The sequence below is a fragment of the Lolium rigidum genome, chromosome 5, assembly GCF_022539505.1.
Source record: "Lolium rigidum isolate FL_2022 chromosome 5, APGP_CSIRO_Lrig_0.1, whole genome shotgun sequence".
NCBI classification, from domain to species: Eukaryota; Viridiplantae; Streptophyta; class Magnoliopsida; order Poales; family Poaceae; genus Lolium; species Lolium rigidum.
The window spans coordinates 124823682-124845579 of record NC_061512.1 but is presented as its reverse complement, the minus strand read 5'-3'; the positions used below and the strand labels follow the sequence as shown (position 1 = coordinate 124845579).

The 21898-nt window shown below is 45.1% G+C and overlaps 3 protein-coding genes across 5 annotated transcripts; 1 reads left to right on the top strand and 2 right to left on the bottom strand.

Moving 5' to 3' along the window:
* The first annotated feature begins 3336 nt into the window (after nt 1-3336).
* Nucleotides 3337-8389, top strand: LOC124653684 (glutamine--fructose-6-phosphate aminotransferase [isomerizing] 1-like). The gene is made up of 11 exons (XM_047192754.1): nt 3337-3642; nt 4120-4292; nt 4754-4865; nt 5230-5369; nt 6000-6161; nt 6452-6773; nt 6898-7148; nt 7232-7346; nt 7443-7698; nt 7776-7944; nt 8056-8389. Exons 1-11 carry the CDS (start codon nt 3411-3413, stop codon nt 8137-8139), a joined length of 2016 nt encoding a protein of 671 aa, XP_047048710.1. The 5' UTR covers nt 3337-3410; the 3' UTR covers nt 8140-8389.
* Nucleotides 8390-8656: 267 nt separating this feature from the next.
* Nucleotides 8657-21665, bottom strand: LOC124653683 (putative receptor protein kinase ZmPK1). Of its 3 annotated transcripts, none has more exons than XR_006987996.1 (3): nt 19070-21665; nt 18312-18496; nt 8657-8985 (listed from the first exon to the last, which is right to left on the bottom strand). XR_006987996.1 is itself a non-coding variant. In XM_047192753.1 (2 exons), exon 1 carries the CDS (start codon nt 21538-21540, stop codon nt 19108-19110), a length of 2433 nt encoding a protein of 810 aa, XP_047048709.1. In that variant the 5' UTR covers nt 21541-21665; the 3' UTR covers nt 18188-18496; nt 19070-19107. The 3 variants fall into 3 exon arrangements, 1 of the variants encoding a protein (XP_047048709.1); XR_006987995.1 differs by lacking the exon at nt 8657-8985 and adding an exon at nt 14247-14319; XM_047192753.1 differs by lacking the exon at nt 8657-8985 and having other exon boundaries at nt 18188-18496.
* Nucleotides 9239-11891, bottom strand: LOC124653682 (putative receptor protein kinase ZmPK1). The gene has a single exon (XM_047192752.1). It carries the CDS (start codon nt 11889-11891, stop codon nt 9453-9455), a length of 2439 nt encoding a protein of 812 aa, XP_047048708.1. The 3' UTR covers nt 9239-9452.
* Nucleotides 21666-21898: the final 233 nt, after the last annotated feature.

The following is a 21898-nucleotide window of genomic DNA, read 5'->3' as shown; positions in this document are numbered from 1 at the left end:
GGCGCCTTAACTCGCCCCATGTTAACCGTCTTTGTAGTGTAGAATAAGGGATATCAAGGGACCTTGCCAGCGCTCTCAATGTACCCCTTTTGTTGAGTGCAACCTGAGGCACCCTTTCAGAGAGATTAAGCGCTTTCCTCTTTCGACCACATCTGCCCTTTCGCTTATTTGAAAAATCAGGTTCTTCATTTTTTGCCTCTTGATCGACTGCCTTCTTCCATGCCTTTTCCACGGTTCTAAGACTTGTTTTCAAAAGTTGAGCCACAAGTTCTTTATCTACCTTCTCAATTGGTTTGTATTTGCTGAGAGCTTTCAACGCAATATATGCTGCGAATTTGTGACTCTCTGGTACATCTGTACGGCGCCTCTGCGGAACATGTTCTTCTTCTTCCTCGGGAAATATGTCTGGGTGTACAACATGTTCTTCTTCGGGAATATGGTCTGGGTGTACAACATGTTCTTCTTCGGGAATATGGTCTGGGTGTACAACATGTTCTTCTTCGGGAATATGGTCTGGGTGCACAACATGTTCTTCTTGTAGTGTGATGTTGAGATCTAGGTATAGCCCTCTATCCTCCTCCTCTTCTAGTCTGACATTGAGATCCAGGCCCATCTCTATATCCTGCATCAATGAGCAACATGTTATACTGACATCTCTATATCCTGCATCAATGAGCAACATTTTAAAATTTTTAAAATCGTTGGAGATACTGACATCTCTATATCCTGCATCAATGAGCAACATGTTATACTGACATCTCTATATCCTGCATGTTTTCAGGAATTGCAAATATATCTCTGTGGAAGATGACTAATAAATGGAAATTCAGATACAGGCATCAATTTAGGCACTGCCTGTGTTTGCTTTTCTGGAGTCAATACAGGTGCTGGGTCTATATGGTGGCAACAAGCTCAACTGGAGTCAATAAGCAGTCTGTGCCACCTATACTTAACAGTAAGATGGTGTAGTTTTTGGCGGCAATTCTTTTCCAGTTAATTGCATATTGCTGTATTCTGAATCTACTGCAAATAACATTAGTGTACCCATGTTACAGGAAAGAGGGCATGACAAGGAGAGGAAATTAGAGGCACAACTGTTACAGAAGAAACTGGAGGAAGAGAAGGCCAGAAAATTCAAAGCTATTCCCTATCTACACGACAGACTATCCAGTGGTATGTGCAAAGTGATCTATGCTGAGTATATGCTGAGTATATGCTATATTTCAACCTGCTAGATACTTAATTCAACCATAGACCAACACTGAATAATTTCAACCAGCTAGATACCTCATAGACCAACACTGAAACCATTTCAACCAGCTAGATACTTCAATTCTCTAAGATACCTAGCAAGACAAAGAGGAGTACCGCCGCCCCAATGACGCTCGGACGTTTTCGAGATCGAATTTGGATGAAACCTGTTTCGAATTTGACATACAGTACACACGACCCCTGTTTCAAATATTGTTTGTCTGAGTACACACGATCCCTGTTTCGAATATTGTTTGTCTGAGTATAGCTGTCAGGACGGGCACTTTGATCAATCACTGCCTGCCACTACGGTCAGTTTTTCAGTTCTTGACCAGGTTGAGACTCTTTGGTTTTGTTCTGTACCATTCAGCAACAATTTGTTTGTTTAGGTTTCAAGTCGCTACCTGAAACTAGCGTCACCTATACCAGCATGTATCAATTCACTTTTCTTGTGTGGCAAATATACCAGCATGTATTGTGATGGAGTATCTGGATTGCAGGTATTTTCTCACCGAGGCAAAGGCGTATCCAGGAGGGCGAAGTCTCAGACCACGTCACAGAGGGGCGCGGAAGGGGCGTCGCTGATGGGCACGGACGGGACGGTGGCGAGTGCGTCCGACGGAGGCGGAGCGGCGGAGTGGCTGTCGCGAAAGAGGAGGCCGAAGCTCGACGACCGACGGCGGCCGTGCTCGATGGTGGAGGTGCCGTCAGGGCCGAGCTCGATGAGGTCGCCCACGAGGCCGGCCTGGGCAGGGGAAGGGGAAGCGGCCGGCCGGCGGTACTCCTCCGCGGGAGCCTCCCAACTGCGAGCGGATCCGCGCCGCGCGGACTCCGTCTCGCCGGGAGCTGCCGGCAGCAGCGCGTGGTCGCCCGACACGAGGAAGACGATGGCCCTTTGGTTTGGACCGAATTTTAAATAAATTTAAAATGTTGAGGGGGTTATTGTAAAATTAACTTAAATCACGGACACGCCCATTAATTCGGGCCGGAGGGAGTATTTGATTTGGTGTGAGCCTTAATATAGCATATCTACCAAAGTTTCCTTTTTTATAAGTAGTTATATCAAAGTTCCGTATGAATATACCGCTTTTTTGTGAAACTTGACAAACACACATATATTACGGAGATATGAATGTACTCCCTCCGTCCATTAATACATGTCCAGTAGTTCATATAAATTTAGATGTATCTATGTTTAAAAAATGTCCAGATACATTCGAATTTAGACGGATTTTTGACATCTAAAAATAGATAGAGGTAGTAGTATTTTTTTCAATTTTTTTGACACTTTAAAACATGTTTTCTTTTGTAGAGGGAGCATATGCACTCGAAGCCAAATTGAAGTTCTAAAACTATTATCTTTCACTAGAAAGCAATAGCGTATTTTCATGTCTTTATAACCTAAAAAAATACTTGTTATTCCTGTTGGTTCATAATCATCATGGTTTGGTTCTTCTCTAATTGCCAACGCTTCCATCATGGATGCAGTGGCTGCGCGCTCGTACCAAAGGGCTTGGCCACGCAGCAGCTTCCCTTACTTATTCCGGACCAACAAACCTGTACTTCCGTTCTTGTCCTGCTCGATGAAGCAAAGCATCTGTATTGATCTTGAGCACTTTCTCAGGGGAGGAAACCAATGAGTTCTTGTTTGTAGTATTTGACCAAAGTTGCAAATTTTGACTTTGACTAATTCCACAAGGCGAAGAAACTATGAACGCATGACACCATTAAAACAGCCTAGAGGCTGTCAGCCTGTCACTGCAATCTTTTTTAAACAGGAGATATGCTTTCAGAAAATCCGAAGGTCCGACCCCTCGATCCCGACTCTCCACAACACAAACCGTCCGTCATCGTCTTCCCCGCACCTGTCCTCTCCCACGCCGGCCGTCGCCGCCGGCCCGCGCGCTCCGCCCTCCTGGTTTCAGTTAACCACTGACGCTGACCTGACAAAACCTCCCCGTTAGCAGTTGCATCCCGCACCGGCACCACCATATAAAAACGTGCTCGAAGGGGAAGCCTCCACCCAAAAGACGCGGCCTTTTCCTCCTTCCTTCCTCCCCGCAGCCCGGTCATCGGCCCGGCGACTCCTTCATCATCCTCCACCTCCGACCTCCTCTCCGAACCACTTTCCAGAAGCTCCCCCCAACTCCCGGCCGAGGATGTGCGGGATCTTTGCCTACCTCAACTACAATGTCTCGCGGGAGCGCCGCTACATCCTCGAGGTGCTCCTCAACGGCCTCCGCCGCCTCGAGTACCGCGGCTACGACTCCTCCGGGATAGCCGTCGACGCCGACCTCCTGTCCTCCGCCGCCGCGCCCTACGCCGGGGCCGCCCCGCTCGTGTACCGCCAGGAGGGCAAGATCGAGAACCTCGTGCGATCCGTCTACTCCGGTGAGTGCATGTTTGATTATTTATGCTCTAGCTGGGCCTTGAGCTATGCGGTTCGTCGATCGGGGTCGGCAATTTATAGGCTATTTCACGCGGTGAATTTTGACCGGGGTTCAGATCGCATTCTGGATTCCGCTGTACTGAATTTTGGGTTTGGTGGTCATTGGGAAGGCAATTCTGCTGCTGCTGCTGCTGTCGCTTCGCATTGTGAGATTGGGATCTCATAACGCCCAGAATTCTGGATCTTCTAAGAAAAATTACAATTCTTCCCGTTAGGATCCAGTATAAATTGTTTCAGATTTATGCCATCAGTCAACTGTTTATGCAATTTTGTGCATAATCCCTCCTGTTATCGGGATTTCCTGTCGATTTTTCTGTATGCAAGTTCCTCTTGAGAATTCTGCTACTTCACTTGGTGCACGCGGCTACTAAATGAAAGCACAGAAGCTAAGACTTGCTCCATTTTTTTTTTCTTTCCAGAGGTTGATGAGAAGGATGTCAACTTGGATGCCGCATTCAATGTGCATGCTGGAATTGCCCACACCAGGTGGGCTACGCACGGTGTGCCCGCCCCGAGGAACAGTCACCCGCAGTCTTCTGGCGCCGGTGATGAGTTCTTGGTCGTGCACAATGGCATCATCACAAACTATGAGGTTTGCTTAAAAAAATCTCGTGATCTTGTATATAGAATTCTGTTGTTGCAGTATTTGATTGTAGTTACCTTTACAGTTGATGCACATGCACCTTGCATTATTGGAACTAGGAAGATGTTGTGCTAGTGGACTATAATTAGTTTCATGTTCTCAGGCCTCCACATGGGTTGTCTCCTTATCTCTTACTGTATACTAGTCTTAAACAGCAGAAGGATTTCCCCCCAAAAAAGAATCTCAATTTATTATTTAGCAAGTTGCAGGGTTGCTTACACCATATTGTAATTCAGAATGTTTGGTTTCAAAAGATGATCAATTGTTTATGACACGACTGAAACCTTGCATGCATGAGAGCATGATCATGTTCAACCTCCTGATGCCAATCTCGAATTAATAATGCACGAAATAACCTGATGCACTGCAAAATATCTGATATAACTTGTCTTTCTGATGTATGTATTCAGGTTCTGAAAGAGACGCTAATTCGGCATGGGTTTACCTTTGAGTCTGACACTGACACAGAAGTCATCCCAAAGCTAGCAAAATTTGTTTTTGATAAGGCTCATGATGAAGAAGGTATATGTATGTTTTTAGGACGTTTTATGGTATTCATTGCAAAAGCACAAATGAGATACTGTTTTCTTAGTTTCGTATGTTTTTCTTAGAGAATTATAGTATTGCTGAAGCAATATTTGCCACATAGAAACCAAATGAGGCCAAAAGCTATGCATCTGTTACATTTTCTCAACACTTCCTATTGGTCACCTAGAAACATTCTAGGCCATACATTACCCTAAACTTGGCAGGTTAATTCCTTGAGCTCGAGAGATCTGATCATCAAATTACGAATTAAATAGTTACTGAATTACTGTCCGGAGTGTGAACATGTGGGTATTAGTTCTAAGTTAAGCGACTTCTTACAATTTATCTGTTCTCGCAGGTGATGTGACATTTATCGAAGTTGTTAATGAAGTCATGAGGCAGCTTGAAGGAGCCTACGCCCTTATATTTAAAAGTCCACACTACCCCAACGAATTGATTGCATGCAAACGAGGCAGCACACTGATACTTGGTGTCAATGTAAGCAACAATACCCCTGTATCTTTTTTTTTTGCTATTTCGTTTGTGTCAAGGAAGTTAATCTAATATTCTGCTCATACACTAGCTATTTATGGTATGTCTGCAAGTTTTCAAGCCTTTCAATAAGCATATTATTATTGACCCTAACATCTAAAGTTAACATATTATATCTAATCGTCTCTGCATGTCTGCCGCCACTTATTTCCAAAATTATGTAACTGAAAAAATGCAAACAGAAAACATAAAGGTTTGAAGAATGATATTAGTTCTGCTTTTGCATACATAAGACCTGTATGCGTTTTTTTTTTTTGCCTTGTATGGTTTTGTCATGAATGAGAATCTGTCACGAGGTCTGCACTCCAATATTCGATATATAGTAACTCTATGGTTAGCTGGTTTTGTTCCACATTATTCCTTCACAATGAAACATTTATGTTTGAATGTTTGTAGAGAAGTTTGTCTATTTTATGGCAAGGATAGTTCAGTAATGATTTACCCTTTCTCCTACCATTTTGGTATTGCTATGCCTTCCACTTCCGGTTATTGTAACAATATAGATCTTATAGTGCCGCTTCTGTTGAGTTGAATTTGATGGTGTACCAATCGTAACTATTGTCTCTGTATTTTCAGGAATTGAGTGGTCAAAAGATTGGGAAATCATTCCACGATGTCAAAGCACTGACAGCAAATGGAAAGCCCAAAGAACTGTTTTTCTCCAGTGATTTATGTGCTATTGTGGAGCATACTAAGAATTATTTAGCTATTGAAGATAATGAAATAGTTCATATTAAGGTACTTTTGAAGTGATTTCTTTGTTTGAATGCATCATTAATTGTTTCTTTGCCTTTTTTTACAACTTCCCTTTTTCTTAATCAGTCTTGCCTGGGAAATTTGCTTTTATCAACTTCGGTCTATTCACTCTTCATCGCTACTATTTTCACCATTGTTTCCCCACTTTTTACAATGACTGAAAAAATAAAACATTGAGATGCATATATGTGCAGCAGTTGTTGTTTCTTTGACAAAGCTTACACTTCACAATTTATGTCCTTCCCAAATTCTGAAAATTGTAAATGTTGCAGGATGGTAGCGTGTCTATCCTTAAGTTTGACCATGACAAAGAGAAGCCAGCGTCTGTAAAACGAGCATTATCTGTTCTTGAGATGGAAGTTGAACAAATAAAGAAAGGAAGCTATGACCACTTCATGCAAAAAGAAATCCATGAACAACCACATTCACTGACAACAACAATGAGGGGTAGACTGAAGGATGGTGGAGTTCTTTTGGGTGGACTGAAGGAGCACCTTAAAACAATCAGACGCAGTAGAAGGGTAGTCTTTATTGGCTGTGGCACTAGTTATAATGCTGCGTTAGCTGCGAGAACTTTTGTGGAAGAACTTACCGGTGAGTCAAATCAATGTCCAACTGCATTGTCCTTGTATGGAAATTTTAGAAATCATCAGTGCAATAGGTACTTTGCTAGTAGTCTTTAAACATATGTTTCTCCCTTTCGTTATTTTGTCCATAGGTATTCCTGTGACTATGGAGGTTGCAAGTGACTTGCTGGACAGGCAAGGCCCTATCTACAGAGAAGACACTGCAGTTTTTGTTAGCCAGTCAGGGGAGACAGCAGATACCCTCCTTGCTCTTGATTATGCACTAGAAAACGGAGCACTTTGTGTTGGCATAACAAACACTGTTGGAAGCACACTCTCAAGAAGAACTCACTGTGGAATTCATATCAACGCTGGTTGTGAGATTGGTGTTGCTAGCACCAAGGTGAACTTTTGTCATTCTCATCTTGCATAGGTTCAGTTTTTTGGCATCTTGTTCCTCAGTTAACATCTCTGAAATCCATGCAGGCATACACCAGTCAAATAGTAGTCATGGCAATGCTGGCATTGGCTATTGGTTCTGACCAAATATCCACTCAACCTAGAAGGGAAGCTATCATCAGTGGTCTTTCCAGTCTCCCAGGTATGTCTTGTTGGTTTAACAGTGTACCATGCACCTCAAGAAAAATGTTATTTCTTGTTGACGTTTTCAAATGACGTGTGTAATGTCACTATGCAGGCCATGCCAGTGAAGTTCTGAAACTTGATTCTGAAATGAAGGAACTTGCCTCTTCGTTGATCGACTCGGAGTCTCTCCTTGTGTTTGGAAGAGGTTACAACTATGCCACTGCCTTGGAGGGTGCCCTCAAAGTTAAGGAGGTTGCACTGATGCACAGTGAAGGCATGTTTGCTGGTGAGATGAAACATGGGCCGCTAGCACTAGTTGATGAAAACCTTCCAATCATCGTCATTGCAACACGTGATGCATGCTTCAGGTATTTGCTTTGAACAGAGCTTAGTCAATTTTCATCTCAGCAGGGAAAATTCGTAAACTGTTCTCCTCGTCCTGCAGTAAGCAACAGTCAGTGATCCAGCAGCTCCTTTCTCGTAAGGGGCGTTTGATTATCATGTGCTCAAAGGGAGATGCATCCGCTGTCAGTCCCAGTGGATCTTGCAGAGTGATTGAAGTTCCACAGGTTGCTGATTGTCTCCAGCCAGTGATCAATATTATTCCATTACAGGTTCGTCCGAACTGTATTATCTTTTTTTCTCCAACCCCAAAACCTACACTTGCACCATCTCCTTTTTGTTGGAATTTCGTTACTGAAGAATGTCTGTAATTTCTACTACAGTTGCTTGCATACCATCTTACTGTTCTTCGTGGATTTGATGTCGACCAACCAAGGAACCTAGCGAAGAGCGTGACCACACAGTAAATAGTACATGAAAAATCTGTGCATGGGAGTCGGAAGCATTCAGATATGAGAAATATTCAGATGTTTGTATCAGGGTTCTGTTATAGAGGGCAGGTTGGCCAGCTGTTGTCTCAGTATTGTTTCTGGTAGCCGTGAGATTCACGATAGTCTAATTATTGTAGATGTTTGAGGAGGTTAGCATCACAGTCTGTTGATCAGCTCACTGAAAATGTATGAATGTTGCTGCAAAAGGAAAGCGTGGCACTTTTTATGTGCTTGCTTTCATGGCCGATGATATGGCTCACAGAAATTCTGCAACAGTTAAGTTGAACAAGGAGTTCACTGGTATTTACTCCCACACGATTGAGAAGACTTCTCATTTCAGTTCAAAACACGTAAGCTGGCCAACGACTGACTGAAATTCATAAGAAGTATCTCATAGACGTGGCACTGGAATTAAAGCTACAAACCTATTCCTCATTGATGATACCATTAGCCAGTCAATCATTTTCAGGGGTTCGCAGTTTCGATTCCATATATCCAACCGACGATCTTCACTACATCAATAATAAAACTGACATAGATAATTGGCCTCCCTATACGTTTAGCAAGGTCACACATGCAGGAGGCAAACATACAAATTATAGTTGTCATCTGCATGTGCTTTGTTTTTCACAAAGTGTGTAGGTAGCTTAGCTAAGAAGGGCGCCTTCTTGCAAAGTGGTTTGGCTTCGCCTGGCGTCTGTGGTAGCATACTAGATTCTGTTGACACCCTTCAGCATCTTTCTTGTTACCTCGATAACTTCTAGGACTACTACCTCGATAACTTCTAGGACTACTTCCTCTATAAAAATGACTCCTGCAGACCTGAAAATAAATGTGGATACATATGGGTATCGCTGACCTAATGCAAAAGTACAGCACTGCAATGTGTAACCTCCCCCGGCAACAGAAAAATCACATGATTTGTGGTTCACATTCGCATTATAAACTAAATAAAGAGGAAAGACAAGAGAGTAAGTAGAGATAAACAAAAACATCACACATATGAGTAGACAAACATTAACTGTCTTTTAGCAACGACATTGTTCAAAAAAATAGGTCAAACTGTAACATTTACATGTTATTTCTAAACTTGAAATTACGATGACAAACATGATCTTTTTTTTACCACCGGACTATTCGGACGAAGAAACAAACCAAGATCCGTTGTATCCAATGTTCAAATGGATGGTAGTGGAACCTTGTTGCAAGCATTTGTACATCCCTTACCATGCAATCAAATGCTACTCTTACCCTATCCACACATTCCACAAACAGTTGTAGTCCAAGCACTAATCACTAGTTTCATCAAACGAGAGGAGAGTCTGGACTACAGATTCCATGGTCGGCCTCTTGTTTCTATCTATCTGCAAGCAAGAAACAGCCAACTCGATCACCGTTCTTGCTTGCAGATAGTTGAACTGTCCACTCAATTCCTGGTCTACAAATTCACCAACCCATGATTCTTCATGTACCTCCAGTTTATCAGCAAGCGCCCTGACAAGCTTACCGAGCATGCTGTGCACCTCTGCGTCTGAACCGACAGCAAGCTCCGAAACTCTTGTCCCAGATAAAAGCTCAAGCAGCACAACTCCATAACTGTACACATCAACTTTTGCTGTGATTGGGAGGCCAGAAACCCACTCGGGGGCTATGTAACCATCTGTTCCTCGCACCTTCGACATGTTCTGATTGGATCCAGCTCGGCTTAGCAACTTCGCCAACCCGAAGTCGGTGATCTTAGGCTCAAAGTCTGTGTCCAGCAGTATGTTCTCAGGTTTCACATCACAGTGGATGACCCATTCTAAGCACTCATGGTGAAGATAGGCCAATCCTTTGGCCACACCTAATGCAATATTAAACCTTTGCTTCCAGTCCAGGACGGAAGTTTTTTGGTCTCTGAACAAAATATTTGCCAGGGACCCGTTCTCCACATACTCACAAACCAACAGCCTGTGTGACCCTTCTGAGCAAAACCCCCATATTCTCGCCAGATTCATGTGGTTAATCCTGCCAATGATGCTCAGTTCAGCTTGAAACTCTTCCTTGCCCCGACTTATATTTTTGAGCTTCTTCACAGCCACTGGCCTTTCATCTTCTAGGACACCTTTGTACACAGCGCCTGATCTTCCCCTTCCTAGCTCAACTCTGAACTCTCTTGTTGCCTTCGCGAGCTCTCTGTAACTGTATCTTCGAAAATGGCTAGTCATCACCTTGTAACCTTCCTCGGCTGTCCACACCTCTGATGGCCCCATCTCTCTTCTAAAGACAAAGAACCATGCAAATGCTATGAAGGAAACCTCAATAACAAAAATTGCAACTATGAAACTGAAGAAGTAGATCCACTTTGGTTCTCCATCACTGGTTTCTTTTACATCCGGAAATGGGTGTCTGACTCCTCGGCTCATCTGGTCGCAGTGCAGGGTAGGCGGTGCCGGATCCAACACATTGGACTGAGGAATAGGTGTATCTGATACATTGAACCTGGCAGGAAGTTTGAGATAGATTGCTCGCACCATAGGTGTTGCACAACTCATTCCATTGAAAAGAAGGGATTTCGGGTAGCATGACCCTTTGCCTTGCAGGTACTGGAAGCCTTTGCAGGTGCAGTCACTAATGCAACTATCCATACAAGCCTCCAATGAGACTCCCAGAAGACGCTTCTGATCAGATCCCCAGAAATCAGTGTGGGGGAGCTTCACGAACTGCACAGGTTCCTGATCACCACAAGTTAATTTGAAAGTAGCCGTGCAGCCTTCAGTCCAGTTACCTGGGTTGGTCATCACGTAACCTGGTGGGCATGAGCACGTAGGTTTAGGCGAGTAATGGCAGATTCCATTCTGACCGCATATGCCATGGATGGCGCAAGGCTGGGATATAGCTACCATTGAAACTGACCACACCCCATCTGAGTCATCCAGGCTGTACATCCGGAAATTACCATCAGGGTCGAGAGTAAGCCTTCTCTTGGTCCCCGGCACCGCTGCATCAGAGGCCTTAAGTAGTAGTCCATCAGCAAAATCACTAGATGAAAGGACTCCATTGTTGCCTAAACTCCCCAATCTAGTACTGTTATACCGGCTTCTGCTATTGTCGAAGACGCTAATATCAGGGTTTGGCCAGTATATATCCGAGACATCAGGAACACTGTATATGAGTGACAGCATCGATATATCATTGAAACGGAAGATGTAGTTACCAGGAGCATGGGACTGGGTCGTCGGGACCAACTGTGTCGCAGCGGTGATGCGCTGGGACGGCAGGACAGTGTCTGTCGGTGAATCAAAACTCTGCCATACTATGCCGCCGCTGGTGTTCTTCACAACGAGATTCCCGGTGTCCAGCAGCTGAGCATGCTGAACATTTGTGAGGTAATCAGCAGCTTGCCACACCAGGGTGTCGTCGTAGTCTCTGAGCGCCATGTTGCCGTCCTTGCGCAATCTCAGGGCCGCCCTCCTGGAGTGGACGGGGCGGTCGCGGTTCGCGCTCCAGACAACGGTCTTGTTGGCTGCCCTGGAGTACCATACTGAGAACGTGAAGGCGTTCTCGTAGATGCTGTAGAAGCCGCAGGAGAAGGTGCCGTCCGGTGACTGAAGGATGTCACTCTGGTAGGCTTCCACGGCAAGGGAGGATCCCAGCTGCAGAATGTCCCGACTCGCGGCGCATGAGACTAGCGCGAGAAAGGAGAGGAGGGAGACGGTGGCAAGGTTTGGTGGTAGAGCTGGAGCCATGGTTTGAGAGATGGCAGCACCGGATGGTGACTGAAACAAGTACTATCTATTTCTGGTGCTTGTGTGTCTCAATCCTGGAAAGGGAAAAACCATTCCAGGTCGATAGCAGAATGCTACAGGGTCTCAACTTCTTAAGGATCTAAAAGTAGCTCCAGAGCTGTAATCATGCATGCCTGTGCATTGCCTCACATGCAGTCGAAGACTCGAAGTCAGCCTTTTTCGCTCACCTAAGCCCCAGAAAAGTCCTGGTAGAGGGTGACACATTTGACCAGATAATCAGAACGCTATGCCAGCATTATAACTAGTATTACCTAAAGATGGGGTCGCTCGTACCCATTACATCTACTCCCTCCGATTCATATTAATTGACTTGAATATGCATGTATCTAGACACATTTTAGTTCTAGATACATCCATATTAGAGTCAATTAATATGAACCGGAGGGAGTATTTGATTGATGCTTCGAGGACGACTTATCTGCATTTGAAAATTCAACGCAATTGAGCATGCATCAGGCCAAGATAGTTACCTTCAGGGACCGACGATGCCCATTATCTAACCCCACAGCTAGGGCCACAGAATATAATCTGCAGCTTCCAGAAATGTAGTCAGTTCGATACCACGTTGGGGTCCAAAATGCCCACAACTCCACCAGAGTGCTGAATTTGGTTTATCCATATTGGGTAAAAAAACTTATCTGCATCTAAACCAATATAATGAGTTGCTGGCACATATAGTATTGTTAAGATGCTTACCAATAAACTGGAGTTGGGGAAGAGCAATCGTGGACTCGTGACTTTATGGGGTCGGTCAATTCTTTCTTTTTTTTGAGAAAGGGTCGGTCAATTCAAGTGCACACAAGCAAGAAGGTTGATCACGTTGGTTATGTCATGCTTAGGGGATGAGGATTGAGGACAGGAGCAGGTCACCAACTATATCAAATTCATTGTATAGTTCCTCTATCGGGTTGCTGAAGCATACAGTATCCATTAGAATATTTGAAACAGCTCATGATGAGAGACACCCCAACAACAAGGTAAGAGAGAAAGTGAGGGACTTTGACCTTCGAAGTCAATTCATCGAGCAGGGCGCGTGCACCATCCACCTCCGTGTCAGAGAGATGGAGGAAGGGAGACCATGGATCGGTGGTTGGGGGCAGTCCTGTATCTGGTAACGGCGGGCGCGAGCGACGTGACGGTGGTCGGTCAGGCCGGCCGGCCGCCGGCGGGAGGGTAGGATATTTCGAACTCCATGAGCAGGAGGGGCCGTTGGATTGAGGTGGAAGCTGTATCCATACCATCTAGTTGATGAAAGCCTTCCAATCATCGTCATTGCAACACGTGATGAATGCTTCAGGTATTTGCTCTGAACAGAGCTTGGTCAATTTTCGTCTCAGCAGGGAAAATTCATTAACTGTTCTCTCCTCCTTCTGCTGCAACAGTCAGTGATCGAGCGATTCTATCTGATTGTCATGTGATCAAAGGGAGATATATCTCCTGTCAGTCCCAGTGGATCTTGCAGAGCGATTGAAGCTCCACAGGTTGCTGATTGTCTCCAGCCAGTGCTCAATATTATTCCATTACAGGTTTCGTCCAAACTGTATTATCTTTTTTTTTTCTCGAACCCCAAAACCTACTCTAGCACCATCTCATTTTTGTTGGAATTTCGTTACTGAAGAATATCTGTTATTTGATTATTTCTACTACTACAATTGCTCGCATACCATCTTACTGTTCTTCGTGGATCCGATGTCGACCAACCAAGGAACCTAGCGAAGAGCGTGACCACACAGAAGTATTTACATATCCTTCTCGAAGTGAAGAAGAGAAATACTCTGATGTTTGCATCAGGGTTCTGTTATAGAGGGCAGGTTGGCCAGCTGTTGTCTCAGTATTCTTCCGGTAGTCCTGAGCTTTGCAATAGCATAATTATTGTCTTAGATTTTTTAAAAGTTAGATCTATGTAGACACTATTTAGTGTATAGATACATCCAAATTTAGACAAATCTAAAACATCCTTTTATGGACACAGGGAGGTTAGCATCAGTATCTTGATCAGCTCACTGGCTGAAAAAGTTCTTTGCCACAGGCTCATTGCCAATGAAGGAGGAGAGGTTACTGAAGCGGCCATTGCAAAGTTTGTGCAGATGTTCAAGGGCACGCTTCCTGATATCGCAATCTCGGCTTTGAGGGCGCTCTTCCGGATGGACTGCGACTTTGCCTCTGTGGTCGAGCAGGCGCTGGTTGACCATGGCGGACAGGGAGATGCTGATCTCCAGCCTCAGGTGGAGGCGGATGGCGAGGCCTGATGCTTCGTTTCGCGACGCTGCTGATGTAACCATGTTAATCATGTTAGAGACAATATGTACGCTTCTGCATATGCCTGTTTGTAGCTCCCTGGAGCTGCGTTTGGTGGTCCTGACAAGACCTAGAGCAAAGTGTTGGCTGTTTAGCTTGATGTATTACCAGGTTTCAAATGAATGATGAACAACCTAATATAAACTTCTTAGACTAGAACATAAGAGGCCTTAATGACCCAGATCGTTGTGATGTTGTCGCTGAGCTTGTTGCCTGTGACATGGTGTGTCTGCAAGAGACTAAGTTGGAGGTCATTGATCAGAATCTGGCAACCAAGCTGGGAGGGAATCGCCTCCGCGGCTTTGCTCAGCGCCCTGCCTCAGGCACTAGGGGAGGGATCTTGCTACTATGGAATGAAACTATTGTCCAAGTCACTGACATCAGTGTTGGAACTTACTCCCTCTCGGCCAACATTACCGTCATCGAGTCACGTCTTCTCTTCAAGCTTACTACGGTCTATGGACCAACTCGCACAAACCTCAAAGATGACTTCTTCAACGAACTTGTTGCGGCCAAGCCTCCCACGGACACTAGATGGCTTGTCACCGGCGATTTCAACCAAATTTATCGGGCTACACACAAAAATCGGGACATTAGCAACCGAAGCCGTATAAACCGCTTCCGAGACGCGTTAAACACTTGTGAGCTCAAAGAGATTCATTTGCAAAACCGCAAGTATTCTTGGAGCAATGAGCAACAAGACCCCACCATGAGCAAGCTTGACGGGTTCTTTTGCAATGAAGATTGGGATATCTCCTTCGCCACCCACATCCTCAATGCCCTTTCTTCGGCCTTGTCCGACCATTGCCCTCTTCTCCTCGCCAAGGTTGATGTACCTAGGAGACCAAAATCCTTCCGTTTTGAGAACTTTTGGATCAAGATGCTGGGATTCAAAGACACGGTCCAAGCCGCGTGGAATGAGCAAACCACACATGTTGAGCCTTGTCAACGTCTCTTCCATAAGCTCTCAAACACAAGCCTAAGACTACGAAAGTGGAGTAAATCTCAAGCAAAGATTGAATTCCACATGGCCAACGAGGTCATTCTTAGACTTGACATTGCTCAAGAATCCCGTGCACTTAGCCCGCAAGAGCGGGACTTACGAGCTAGATTGAAGAGAAGAATCCTTGGGTTGGCCATCTTGGAGAGATCAAGAAAGCACCAATCCTCTCGTGTGAGGGGCCTCAAAGAGGGGGACGCTAACACTAGATATTTCCACATACACATCAATGGCCGTCGACGGAAAAATCTCATCCACTCGCTCGAGAATGGAAACGGTTGGGTCACGGAACACAACCAAAAGAAGACAATCATTCATGAGCACTTTAAGAATGTGACAAAAAAGGCTCCCCCGCGGACCACGGATTTCAATTGGGCTAACATCCCAATCCCAACTTGTGACCTCTTCGACATTGGAGACCCTTTCACCGACGACGAAGTTAAAAGAGGCCATACATGGGACTCATAGCCATAAAGCTCCGGGACTGGACGGCTTTACGGGGGCCTTCTACAAATCTTGTTGGGACATCATTAAGCATGACCTTTTGGTCGTCATCAACGACTTCTCCAATTTGCGCACCAACAATCTTCATTGGTTCAATTCCGCAAACATTATTCTTATCCCCAAGAAGGATGGAGCCGAGGACATCTCCGACTTTAGGCCTATAAGCCTCATACATGCCAATGCCAAGATTATTGCCAAGATGATGGCCACCCGCCTTGCCCCTAATATGAATGAGCTTGTCTCCAATGCGCAAAGTGCCTTCATCAAGAAGAGAAGTATCCACGACAATTTCTTGTATGTGAGGAATTTGGCAAGAAGACTTCACAAGTCAAAGACCCCCACACTTCTTTTCAAGCTTGACATAAAGAAGGCTTTCGACCCCGTTCAATGGGACTACCTTATGGATTTGTTAGAGCATCTTGTCTTCCCTTCAACCTTTAGAGATTGGGTTTTCGCCCTACTTGCTACGGGCTCCTCACGTGTTCTCCTCAATGGTCTTGCCGGCGACCCTATTAAGCATGGGAGGGGTTGCGTCAAGGAGATCCACTATCCCCGCTCCTCTTTGTGCTCTCCATTGACCCGCTTCATTACATTCTTCGCAAAGCCACCCAACAAGGGCATCTCCATCTTCTAAGAGGTAGAACTCCCACTATCCGCACATCGCTTTACGCCGATGATGCGGCCATCTTCATGGCACCCTTTAAGGAGGACATCAACTTCTTGGCTTCCACCTTGGACCGGTTTGGGGAGGTTACCGGCCTTGTTACTAATTGTGCCAAAAGCCAAGTCACCCCCATCAAGTGCAATGTAATTGACCTTCAAGATGTTGTACAACCGTTCCCCGCAAAGCTCACCAACTTCCCAATGCAGTACCTTGGCTTGCCCCTCTCCCTAACGAGATTGAAAAGAGTCCACCTCCAATACCTTGAAGATAAGGTTGTCGGAAAGCTTGTCCCTTGGCTAGGCAAGCATGCCTCCATGGCCGGGCGCACCATGCTTGTAAAGGCGGTTCTCACAAGTGTTGTCATCTAATTCATCACCGTGCTTCAATTACCGTTGGAGGTTCTCCTAAAGATTGATAGTATCCAAAGGGCATATCTTTGGGCGGCTAGTGAGAAAGTGTCGGGAGGAAAATGTAAGGTCAATTGGGATCTCGTTTGCAAGCCAAAGAACAAGGGAGGTCTTGGAGTCCGAAACCTCCACAAATTTGCCTCGGCACTCCGGTTGAGGTGGCTTTGGTTGGAATGGATGGATCCCTCCAAGCCATGGAGAGGGCTAGGAACCCCTTGCAATGCAAATGATAGAGAGCTTTTTGCGGCGGCCACAAAGGTTACCATTGGTAACGGTGAGAGGGCCTTTTTTTGGGATTCTTCTTGGCTTGATGGAGGGCGGCCAAAAGATATTGCGCCTCTAATATACAACATATCCAAAAAGAAGAATTGCACCGTTCGGAAGGCCTTACGAAACAACTTTTGGGTCTCCCAAATCAATTTGCAACATGGACTCACCATGGAACATATCACCCAATTTGCCAACCTTTGGGAGAGGCTCTCAACCATTCACATCAACGAAGACGAACAAGATACAATCACTTGGAAGCTTACTACTCATGGTTGCTACTCCTCGAGCTCGGCATACAACATGCAATTTGAGGGCCTCACAAACTCCACCATGCCGGCCATGGTGTGGAAGCCTTGGGCTACCCCCAAATGCAAGATTTTCACTTGGCTTGTGCTACAAAATAGAGTGTGGACGATGGATAGGATTGAGCATCGGGAATGAAAAAATTGTGAAAATTGCAAGCTTTGCAACCAAGTTCAAGAATCCGCGGCCCACATAATTTTCACTTGCTGTTTCACAAAAAGAGTTTGGATCAACATCTAAATAGGGTAGTCTTCCGGAACCACTACTCCACCGTCGACATGGTGGGCGCAAGGATAAAAAATGAGATGGCTCTATGGGTCTCCACCGGGGCAAAAGCGTTGGGTAATGTAATGCCGCGAGAGTAGTCCCCCTTGTTTTTGGGTCTTGGCTACGGCCTTGATCATGTTCGGTTTGTAACACTCTAAAACTTCTTCTCTATCAATGAAAATGGAAAATCTTTTGCCTCGTTTCAAAAAAAAAAATGTATGAATGTTACTGCAAAAGGAAAGCATGGCACCTTTTATGTGCTTGCTTTCGTGGCCTATTGTATGGCTCAAAGAAATTCTGTAACAGTTAAGTTGGAGCAAGGACTTCACTGGTATTTACTCCCACACGAGTGAGAAGACTTTTCGTTTCAGTTCAAAGCACATAAGCTGGCCAAGGACGGACTGAAATTCATAAGTAGTCCTCACTCTGTGCCACTGGAATTAAAACTACAAACCTATTCCTCATCGATGATACCATTAGCCAGTTAATCATTTTCAGGGGTTCCCAGTTTGGATTCTATATATCCAACCAAGGATCTTCACTACATCAATAATAAAACTGACATAGATAACTGGCTTCCCCATATGTTTAGCAAGATCATACATGCAGGCAAACATACAAAATATAGTTGTGATCTACCATTCTACCTGAGCTCTGTTCTTCACCAAGTGTGTAGGTAGCTAGCCAAGAAGGGCGCCTTCTGGCAAAATGGTTTGGCTTCTCCTGGCGTCTGTGGTGATGCACACTAGATTCTGTTGACACCCTTCAGCATCTTTCTTTTACCTCGATGACTTCTAGGACTACTTATCTAAAAAATATGAGTCCTGTAGACCTGAAAATAAATGTGAATACATGGCTGTCACTGAGATAATACAAAATTAGAGCACTGTTTTTTTTAGAAGAAAGTAGAGCACTGCTACATATCATGTCTGATTTCTGTACGACGTTATACATGGGCCTAAGATGTATCAGGCCAAATCAAAGGAGTCCGCTGGATATTGCATCGGGATCATATGCATAGTCCTTCCGGCAAAAGTATATACCCTCCCCCGGCAACAGAAAAATCACATGATTTATGGTTCGCATTAAACTAAATTGAACATCACTGATAATGAGGAAAGATAGAAGAGAGTAAGTAGAGAAAAACAAAAACATCACACAGATGAGTAGATAAGCATTATCTGTTTTTTAGCAATGTTATTTAAAAATTAGGTCAAACTTTAGCATTTACAGGATATTTATAAACTTAAAATTACGATGACAAACATGATCTTTTTTACCACCGGACTATTCAGATGAAGAAACAAACCAAGACCAATTGTATCCAATGTTCAAATGCATGGTAATGACAACTTGTTGAAAGCATTTTTACATCCTATACCATGCACACAAATACTACTCTTACCCTATTTACACATTCCACGAACAGCTGTAGTCCTAGCACTAATCACTAGCTTCATCAAACGAGAGGAGAGTCTGGACAACAGATTCCATGGTCGGTCTCTTGTTTCTATCTTCTTGCAAGCAAGAAATAGCCAACTTGATCACCGTTCTTGCTTGCAGATAGTTAAACTGTCCACTCAATTCCTGGTCAACAAATTCACACACCCATGATTCTTCATGCCCCTCCAGTTTATCAGCAAGAACACTGACAAGCTGCCGGAGCATGCTGTGCACATCTGAACTGACAGCCAGCTCCGAAACTCTTGCCCCAGATAAAAGCTCAAGCAGCACAATTCCATAACTGTACACATCAACTTTCGCTGTGATTGGGAGGCCAGAAACCCACTCGGGAGCTATGTAACCTACTGTTCCTCGCACCTGCGACATGTTCTGACTGGATCCAGCTCTGCTTAGCAACTTCGCCAACCCAAAGTCAGTGATCTTAGGCTCAAAGTCTGTGTCCAGCAGTATGTTCTCAGGTTTCACATCACAGTGGATGACCCATTCTAAGCACTCATGGTGAAGATAGGCCAATCCTTTGGCCACACCTAATGCAATATTAAACCTTTGCTTCCAGTCCAGGACGAAAGTTTTTTGGTCTCTGAACAAAATGTTTGCCAGGGATCCGTTCTCCACATACTCACAAACCAACAGCCTGTGTGACCCTTCTGAGCAAAACCCCCATATTCTCGCAAGATTCATGTGGTTAATCCTGCCAATGATGCTCAGCTCAGCTTGAAACTCTTCCTTGCCTCGACTTATATTTTTAAGCTTCTTCACAGCCACTGGCCTTTCATCTTCTAGTACACCTTTATACACAACGCCTGATCTTCCCCTTCCTAGCTCAACTCTGAACTCTCTTGTTGCCTTCACGAGCTCTGTGTAACTGTATCTTCGAAAATGGCTAGTCATCACCTTGTAACCTTCCTCGGCTGCCCACATTTCTGATGGCCCCAGCTCTCTTCTAAAGACGAAGAACCATGCAAATGCTATGAAGGAAACCTCAATAATAGAAATTGCAACTATGAAACTGTAGAAGTAGAACCACTTCGATTCTCCATCACTGGTTTCTTTTACATCCGGAAATGGGTATCTGACTCCCCGGCTCATCTGTTCGCACTGCAGAGTAGGCGGTGCCGGATCCAACACATTTGACTGGGGAATAGGTTTATCTGAAACATTGAAACTGGCAGGGAGCTTGAGATAGATTGCTCGCACCCTGGGTGTCGCACAACTCATTCCATTGAAAAGAAGAGATTTCGGGTAGCATGACCCTGTGCCTTCCTGGTATTGGAAGCCTTTGCAGGTGCAGTCACGGATGCAAATGTCCATACAAGCGTCCAAGGAAATTCCTAGAAGACGCTTCTGATCAGATCCCCAGAAATCCGTGTGGTGGAGCTTCACAAACTGCACAGGTTCCTGATCACCACAAGTTAATTTGAAAGTAGCCGTGCAGCCTTCAGTCCAGTTACCTGGGTTGGTCATCACGTAACCTGGTGGGCATGAACACGTAGGTTTAGGCGAGTAATGGCAGATTCCATTCTGACCGCATAGACCATGGATGGTGCAAGGCTGGGAGATTGCTACCATTGAAATTGACCACACCCCATCCAAGTCATCCAGGCTGTAAATCCGGAGATTACCATCAGGGTCGAGAGTTAGCCTTCTCTTGGTCCCCGGTGCTGCTGCATCAGATGCCTTAAGTAGTATTCCATCAGCAAAATCACTAGATGCAAGCACCCCATTGCTGTCTAAACTCCCCAATCTAGTACTGTTATACCGGCTTCTGTTATTGTCGTAGACGCTATTATCAGGATTCGGCCAATATATATCCGAGACATCAGGAACATCGTATATGAGTGACAGCACCGATATATCATTGAAACGGAAGATGTAGTTACCAGGAGAACGAGACTGGGTTGTCGGGACCAACTTTGTCGCAGCTGTGATGCCCTGGGATGGCAGGATCGTGTCTGTCGGTGAATCAAAGCTCTGCCATACTATGTCGTCGCTGGTATTCTTCATGACGAGATTTCCGGTGTCCAGCAGCTGAGCATGCTGAACATTTCTGAGGTAATCTCCAGCTTCCCACAGGATGGTGTCGTCGTAGTCTCTGAGGACCATGTTGCCGTCCTTGCGCAAGGTCAGGACTGACCCCCTGGAGTGGACGGGGCGGTCACGGTTCGCGCTCCAGACGATGGTCTTGTTGGCCGCCTCGGAGTACCATATTGAGAACGTGAAGGCCTTGTCGTAGACGCTGTAGAAGCCGCAGGAGAAGGTGCCGTCCGGTGACCGCAGGATGTCACTCTGGTAGGTTTCCACAGCGAGGGAGGATCCCAGCTGCAGAATGTCCCGACCCGCAGCACACGAGACTAGCATGAGAAAGGAGAGGACGGAGACGGTGGCAAGTTTTGGTGGAAGAGCTGGAGCCATGGTTGCGGGGATGGCAGCACCGGATGGTGCCTGAAACAAGTATCTACTTCTGGTGCTTGTGTGTCTCAATTCTGAAAAGGAAAAAGTCTTTCCAGGTTGAAAACAGAATGCTACCGGGTTTCAACTTCTTAAAGATCAATGGTTCCAGGGCTGTAATCATGCAAGTTGCATTGCATCACAGGCAGTCAACGACTCAAAGTCAGCCTTTTTCGCCCACCTAAGCTCCAGAAAAGTCCTGGTAGAGGGTGACACATTTGACCAGATAATCATAATGCTATGCCAGCATTAAAGCTAGAACCAATAAAGGTGGGGTACGGCAGTTTGCAGACATGTACGGCAGTTTGATACCAGGTTGGGA